Genomic DNA, 8743 nt, shown 5'->3' on the forward strand with positions numbered 1-8743 from the left:
TGATATGATAACCTGTAGTTTGACTTTCAGTGGCGTTTAGTGTTTAGTTTGATAGAAGCTCTGAATATGAAATGTACTGGCAGTGAAGTTGAAAAGCATCACAGGGCACTGAGGGCAGTGCAGGGAGGATTTATATCATGTGCAAAGTAGTAATGAACAAACATTTGATAACATTAATCACTGCATGTTGGACACTGAACTTCAATGTGTGTCTTTAACAACAGATGAGCCATAGCCATGAGTATACAGTTTTAAATGATCTATATTTCATTCTTTTGTGTTTTTATTTGAAGTGTTGATCCATGATAGTGTTTTTTAGACACACATACACAAAAACTCCTCTCCTCTCTCAGGCTTTTCTCTGCTGCTTTATACACAACTGGTCATTTAGCCAATCAGCTCTTTTGTGACTGGCTGACTGTTTTCTGTCTGATCTAAAAGAAAAGAAAAGAAAAATGTATAGCCAGTTTCTGATCAACACTGATAAACAAACAAGGAATGGTATTGGGTCAAGCGACAAGGTGGGCGGGGCTTGGAGCATGGTTGAGAGTGACTGCTTCGTTGTGACATCACAACATTACAGAAATCCTGATGGCTCGTTTCGAGGCTGAGTTTCTCGGTGGACTGAGGCTTTGATACTTTCACAGTATTAATACAGAACTTAGACCTGATAATATGCATCACTGATAGTTTATACTGTATGGGACCTTTAAGAGAACTGGATTCCATGTTTCCAGATGGTGCCCACCCACTCCGATGAAGAGAGTTATATACAAATAGTCATTCCTTTGTCTTTATCATTGTTTACAACCTTGTGCCTCAAATTACCTGCAATTCTGGCCATGGCCCGTGCTCCAAAACCACTTTACAGCCCAGTTGTATTCCTGGGACCACTGCCTGCCCAGAGAATCAGCCAGAGACACTGCTATTGATTTCTTTTTTCATTACTGTAACAGTATGTTTTAGAACCAAGGACATTTGGTTCTGTGGGACTGAATATCAGACCGTATTTCACAACAATTACAGTCATCATCCCCACAATACATAACAACACAGGTCGGTTATCAGGGTCTTCAGTGGTTTTCTGATCTACTACCTCATGCAGGTAAAACTGGGTGTGATCACGGTCATGGGTCAAAGAAATCAGTGCACTGCTCTCATACAGTAGGTGCTTGTCATGAATGTCTATTATATTATATTTATTATTATTATTATTTATTCATTTTATGCAGCATTTTACAGCTGGTTGGCATCATGACATGGAGCTCAGGCTTTGGTGACAGTGCCAAAATCACCCAAGGGTGTTCTTTGAAACACCGTAACAAAACATAGAGATAAAAAAGAGGGAGGGTTCAAGAAACAAAGTTAAAGTCCACCTCACACACACATAGCCTACACACACACTCGTTCTCTCTCTCTTTCTCTGTCACTCTCTCTCTTTTGTTCAACACATTTGTAACCGGGGCCATTTTAAGCATTTTAGTCATTAAACAATTAAACCCAATCATTAAGATAATTGCCATTTTGCTCACATACTTCCACGTCCCATGAGGCTGATCTAAGTCTTTAGGGGGTAGGAAGGGCTTTAACAAAAGCCATTTCCAGTACTGTGATAAAAAACCTATTGGCCGTTAAAAGAGCTGCTTTACTTCCAAACCGGGCACAAAGTCTGATAACGGCCCGTCCATATTACGGCTGTCAGACACAGTGTTCAGAGTTATATCTGCATCAATGAGGAAGTCATGTATGATCTAATAATAATTTTAAACTTGATTAGATTCCTGTGTGTTCATCTTGAAGTCCTAAACCATAAACTAACCCCTCCTCCTGTGATTTCACCCATCACCCCCTTTTAGAGCCCATGAAAATTGTCGGGCTGTGACTGTATCATCAGGTTCCAGTTCAACAAAAATCAGCCAATTACTGGTATTATAGCTTTATCCATTATTTTGCTGTTCGTCCATCCAGTTGATATGATTCCTCTATTTCGGGGGGTTTAGGCTGAACAAATTACACCCACCCACCCATCATCAATACAGCCTTATCAGAGCATTTTCGTCTCCCTGGGTACTGGTCTGATTTCTTATTTTCTTGCTGCCCTTGGGCCACAGAGATGTGAATAGGGTCAAATGAAACCCTATTGCACGAGTTAATCACATAGTATCTACAGTTTATCCCACAGGTTGCAGCTAGGGAAAAAAAAAAAGAAAAAAAAAAAAGCTCACACTTATCAATTCTCTCACCTTCACCTTCACTGTCACCTTCCAAACCCTGATTATATGCTGCCAAATTTATTGCGCCCCACTGTACCTATGCAATTCCATGCACTCAGCATTCTGCTGCCATTGATTGGCTGCATGTGACAGTGCTTCAAGTAATGTGGACACCACCGCTGATCAATAAAAAAATGTATGTGCCTCGACCCTAGGAGGCATTCTGTAATGAAATCAATAGCTGTGCTTGGCTTCTGGCATTAAGATCATTGGCCAGGCTGTTATTTAGTCATTGTTGTCCTACACCAGCAGCAAAACCTGGCTACCATAAGAAATCAATGGCAGCATATCGCAGCCAGCATCCCAATTACTGGCAGGGCTGGTGAGAAATCAATGCAGCTTTTTGCCATTACTACTCCTTGTGGGAAATCACAAGACATTATTTTACTTGGAGAAACTGCTGCACAAAGGACGATGTCTGGCTGCAGATATGTAAGATCCATTAGAGGCGTTTAGCTTCCGTGTCATGATATGTGATCATAACGTATTGATCATTGGCAGCTCCAGACAAAAAAAAAGAAAAAAGAATCCATTCCAACTAGTAAACCTGTTATTGCAGACAAATTAAATGTTACAGCCAAAAAATCGTTATATCGCTTCAATTGACAGACCCACTGGTGAGGTCAACACAAACACACACACACTCTGCAGACAGGCTATTGTTTCTGCAGAACCTGATGTTGAATAAGCAGCTGAGACAATAAAGCTCTCAAAGGCTGCGACAGAGTCAGAGGGAGACATTAGAATCCAAATAGGACAGTGCAGCAGTAAATACACCAGCAGGCAGGTTTGGATTTGAGCAGCTTTTAGATGTTTCTGCACTAAAACACTGTAGAGCTGAGCTGATCTCACAGACTCTGAGTGCTTAGATTAGCGTACGTGAATTTCTCATAAAACCAGAGCTGTACAACATTATCCTGCAGAATAAACTCAAACAGTCTTCCTGTTGTCTCCTGCCTGTTATGTTGTAAAACGTGACTGGTGTTTGGACTGGACTTACCGGTACCGGTGGTCCTGAACCCACCCTCCTGCTCTGCGCCTCCTGTCTGTTGTCTGCAGAGTTACTGCTGCTATGCACAACTACAGCAATCATTTCCATGTTCATATTTTTTTTTTTTGTTACTATGAAGACCTGTTTTCTCACTACATTTACACATATTAATATGTGATATATAACCACACAAAGTTGTCATGATGTCTTACAAACAACAAAAATGTCATAACCATACAAAATAGTGTAAAAATACATAAGGGAGTAGTGACATTATATATTATTCCCATATTTTACATTATATATTGATTTGAAATATCTAATATTATTAATATTATAGTTGGTGACCCTATACAGTAGGTGACCCCCCACTACCACCACCACCACCACAATGCACTCACTCATTTCCCTTTAAAGGGACTATGAGGAGTTTCGGAAGTGTTTTCACACTACATTTCCCATGAGCCTCCACATGCACAGTGAAATTCTTGGACCGGCGCAAGACAGACAAAAGCATTTTCATTAATCAAGAACGAAAGTCGGAGGTTGGAAGACGATCAGATACCGTCATAGTTCTGACCATAAACGATACCAACTAGTGATCCGGCAGCGTTATTCCCATGACCCGCCGGGCAACGTCCAGGAAACCGAAACTTGGAAATGCTTGGCGCGTCGACCAGTAAATAATAATATCAAAAATAACTATAAAGAAAAAACGATATATTTATCGAAAATGGACCCATTAACAAGTGGGTAATGTAGATTCATCCACATTTATATGAGACTCTTTTATAACCAAAAGCAAACTCCTCGGGGTCTCTTTAAGACATCATTCATGGAAAACACTGCACTACTGCTGTTTAAACCATGATGAAGACACCAACACTGAAACTGTAATTGTGAGGATGGAGCAGTGGGACTGAACAGACCCTTTAACTTGAGATTGAGACAGACATGAGGGACAAGATGGACACACAGAACCAGAGTGGACGGTTCAGCCGCTCCTCTGGGCTCCTCTTATTCTCTCTTGTCTCTGATGTTTCATATTTCTCACATCGAGCCACTGGCCCATTGTGTTGTTTTACTTTGTTAGTCTTTTATTTTGTCATCTGAGGAGTAGCTAGTCAACAAAAAGTCAGTCAAACTTTGGCAAACTTCTTTTTAATCAGGTTTCATCCAACTCATGTTAGCTCACAAGGAAATTCACACACAAAAACGAGCCACAGAACAACAGGTTGCATGATTCCTAATGCAGCTCTGCAGTCTTTAATAAGTAAAGCAGTAAATTCATGCTTTACTCACCCACGCTGTCTCTGGCATACAATGTGGGTGAAAAGATACTGCTGCTATCTGATCAAAGTCGTGGGCAGCTGCACCCCACCCTACCCAAAAAAACAAAAACTCCTGCCAAAAAAAATAAAAAGGTCACACTTTTTAAAAAAAGAAAAAAAAAAAGTACCAACTTTCCCTTGGGGTAGAGGAAGAGTAGGCGATCAACATGAAAGCACAGGCAGCCTATATAAACACCTCATCTAAAAACTCAGACAAATGCTTAAACATGTTTAAAAAGACTTTCAGATACATTTTCAGAAACAATTAATTATTTTTCACCAGTATTGACTGAAATAAACTTCATATCATTTGAAAGCGCTGATTTATTTTTCCTGATTGCAGCCAAGTGAACTCAGGGCGGTGCAGTTCTTACCAAGGGGGTGTGGAATCAATAACAAGCAAGTCACGATGACACTATGGAGGCAGGTGCTGCAAAAGCTAGACAAAAAAAATTCATTCAAGCACATGCCCCCTGCTCCAGTAGCGTTAAGATAAGAAGAATTCCTTCCTTGATGAGGAAGTGGACTTCTTTTCCTGCATGACCGACATGCAGGAATCTTAACTCTCAGCTGCAGAGATCAAATAAATCAGTGGTGTGAGTTTGAAATAACGCTCAAGATCACAATATTTAATCCAAATCTTAATAAGTGCATAAATTATATTTACATGCCGAGGAACACTGTAACTCTCACATGAAGTCATGCACCGTGCTGTGGCTGTGCTTGCCCCGCCCCCTTCAGCTTTCTGGGTCACAAGTCAAACTGTTTTTGTATAAGAGACGCATTCTTTCTGCGTTTGTGCAGAGTCACAGCACGAGGTAAGTCAAACTTTTGAACTACCTACTGTATATAGTTTGCGATAGAGCATTCGCACATTGTTTAATGAGAGCATTCACTGCTTTTAGAAAAGACTTCGACTCAGTTACACTCACAGTTAAAACTAAAACTAGTCTGATCAGTCAGCATGACTGTGTCTGTTTGTTTTGTCCTTTTATCTCACAGACAAGGTTTACTCTCCACACAGAGGCTCAACAGTCACTAACACTGAATAATAGGATACGTGCTAAATTGTATAGATAAGGAAATTCTGATGTTACATAATATATGTAATATATCTATTACTGCTCAAACTTATATAATAGCTTTGAAGACGTCTTTAGCAGCAGTTTGTTTTTGATTTTCTGTCTATTCTCTGTCATTTGGTCTAGGCTATACATATCTGTATGTGCTGCAGTTTTCATTCCTAATTAAACTAGATTTGATTTAAATTGTGAATGTGAAACTGAATAGCTAAACCACCTTCTGCCTGTTCCCCTCAGCCAACCTGTGAAGCAGCAGAGATGGAAGAGCTGATGGAAAATGATGTGTTCAAGGCCTTCGCCACCTATGCTGCTATTGTCACTGTGAAGATGCTGCTGATGGGGCCCATGACTGGATACTTCCGTTTCACCAGAGGGGTGGGTAACGGCAATATCTGTTAAAACAAGATCTTTTTGCATTTTAAAAATGGTTTTAATGCACTCTGGGTATGTAAGGTCTCTGGCCTAGATTAGCCTTCTAACAACTTCAAAGCCTGTAAGAGTTGTGTTGCTTTTCATCCCTGGCAAACAGGCTGCAAGGTGATGCAAGAAATAACCCCCCAGATTCACTGTGTCTTGCACTCTGCAGAGGTGCAAAATGAAAAGTCATGTACTGTATGCACTCAAACAAAGAGAATGGAAATAACTGAAAAAGAAATCAAAATGATACGTAATTATTTTATTCACTGCTTTGAAGGGATAGTTCAACATTTTGGTGGTGGAGCAGAACCGTGAGCTGCTCAGAGCTACACTACAGAGGCTAATGGAATTTCTCGCTTTCCCTCATCAAACTCAACAAATACACAATCCAACAACTCCAAAATGCTCTCGTGGACAAGTTGTGAGCTGCACATTCACCACGCTATGAGATAATAGTGGAACGTTACAAGACGGAATTGTTTTCGAGGCAAATGCAGAGACTGCTTGCCGAAAAACTGCTCCCGACGGGAAGGTGCGTCAGCGGTTTTGCATGAATTTACCTAGAAAACAGCTCTGTAACATTCCATTATTATCTCACAGCGTGGTGGAGTTTTGGAGTTGTTGGATTGTGTATTTGATGAGTTTGATGAGGGAAACCAAGAAATTCTATGAGCCTCCGTAGCGTAGCTCTGAGCTGCTCTCTTCATTTCCACATAATATGGACGGAGGTACAGTAACTACTCAAGTCAAAACCTTTGATTTAATGAATGTTTATCTCCCTCATTTAGGCTTTTTCTAATGAGGAGGATGTGAGCAGAAAGTCTGCAGAGGAGAAGAAGAAGATGCTGAGAATCCATCCAGATGTGGAGCGTGTTCGAAGGTGAGATGTCTGAGCTATTTTTCTGCCTGTTACAAACATTCTTATGACCCTTAAACACATATTTACCATTGTAACCATGGCAATATTTGCCCTTTGGTGATCATTCCCTGAACCTGATGCTGTTTTTATACCTAAACATAAAGGAGCCATTTGTAGGAATTGCTTTTGCTACATGGCCACTGGCCTTCAGCCACAAGAGATTTTCATGTGACATCCTAGTGCTACTTCTTTAGGATATTGCAGTCACTGAGTATCAGAGAGTGGTGATGTTGGCCCAAGATAGCAGGTTAGCAGGCTAACTGAGATGAAAGCAAAAACATTTTAAGTGGCTCTGTTTTTAAATGATGAATCCCAAAGTCTTAATGTTGAGTTTCCATTAGAATGGAGGCTCAGCTCGTAAACCAGCCTCTCGCGGAAATGCATTTCATTTCATTTCTCGGGAGAGTCTGGCCTCATCCCCATTCTAAGCGTTTGGACTGAAACCTTCAGAAGGCCGAGCCAATCAGCGTCACCCGCTGTGATTGACACAGCACGTTGGCCAATCAGGAACCGACTGGTGCAAAGCCCCGTCACTACACCATCTTGCTGATTGGCTGAATGGGGTTGTCTGTCAACGCTACTACCAAAGATATTAAACCGTCTTTGCTTCCCACCAGCTCCTTCACCCCAAACGCTTACAGGGGGGATGAGGCCAGACTCTCCTGCTCCAGTTTTGTGGCTATGGTGGCCAAAAACTCACTCAGATCTCAATTGGAGGTCGTTTTCTCTCCCAGCCGAAGATGCAGCTCAGTGGTAGTGTAACTGGCAACCCGGAGGCCGAAATGCCACTGACTGTGTGATTGGGAGAGAGTGGTGGGTGGCGCAACAGGCCAAAACAGGCCAAAACACAAAATCAAAACATAAGCATGATTTGCAGGCTGCAAATACAATTCATAAATGTGAATATTCCGGATGTACCATTGTTGTCAATTAGATTAGTATTTCAAATTAACATGATTCCTTAGTCTCTGGTGACAGAGATTTCTATGGTTAGTTGCTGTACATTTTTTTTTTTACATAACAGCTCCTTTAACTATGGGTACATAGGGTTAAAGTAACCATGAACCTTTAAAACAAGTGGTTTGCTTTCAACCAATGGGGACAGCAGCTCTTAGTAAATTAAAAAAATCATTCACAGGTGAGTCAACAGGTGTTAATGGTAATGTTGGGTAGTAGCAAAATGTAGAGCTCCTATGACCAAATTGATTGTTATCAGACCCACTACTTAGTTACATTATATTCTGTGTGTTGTGGTGCAGGTGTCACCAGAACGACCTGGAGAACATCATTCCCTTCGTGGTGATTGGTCTGCTCTACACTCTGACTGGACCTGAGCTTTCCTCTGCTCTGCTTCACTTCCGTGTCTTCGCCGGCTCACGGCTCTGCCACACCATCGCCTACGTTGGTGCCCTGCCTCAGCCCAGCAGGGGTCTGTCCTGGATAGTCGGCATGGTGACCACCTTCTCCATGGCTTACAGGGTGCTCAGCGCGGTTCTCCTCCTTTAGAGACAATACTTTACACCTTCGCTTTCTTTACATCCTTACATGAAACCTGAATGTGTCTTTTTACCCATGAGCTTGATGGTTAAACATCCTTTGTGTCTATTCTGTGCATCTTCTTTGACTTTCTGGAGCTATAGATGGAAGATATGTTTTTAATAAACCTTTCTATTAAACTCTGTGTTTGTATAGTTACTTCTCAAGGTGATGAATCGGGTTCTGCAGCTTTA

General features: G+C 41.3%; 1 protein-coding gene across 1 annotated transcript; it reads left to right on the top strand.

Moving 5' to 3' along the window:
- Positions 1-5322: 5322 nt before the first annotated feature.
- mgst1.2 (microsomal glutathione S-transferase 1.2) lies at positions 5323-8521 on the top strand. The gene is made up of 4 exons (XM_085769240.1): positions 5323-5413; positions 5915-6052; positions 6883-6974; positions 8273-8521. Exons 2-4 carry the CDS (start codon positions 5936-5938, stop codon positions 8517-8519), a joined length of 456 nt encoding a protein of 151 aa, XP_085625366.1. The 5' UTR covers positions 5323-5413; positions 5915-5935; the 3' UTR covers positions 8520-8521.
- Positions 8522-8743: the final 222 nt, after the last annotated feature.

This window comes from Trachurus japonicus, chromosome 23, assembly GCF_045865225.1.
Source record: "Trachurus japonicus isolate A0001 chromosome 23, Traja_1.0".
NCBI lineage: Eukaryota > Metazoa > Chordata > Actinopteri > Carangiformes > Carangidae > Trachurus > Trachurus japonicus.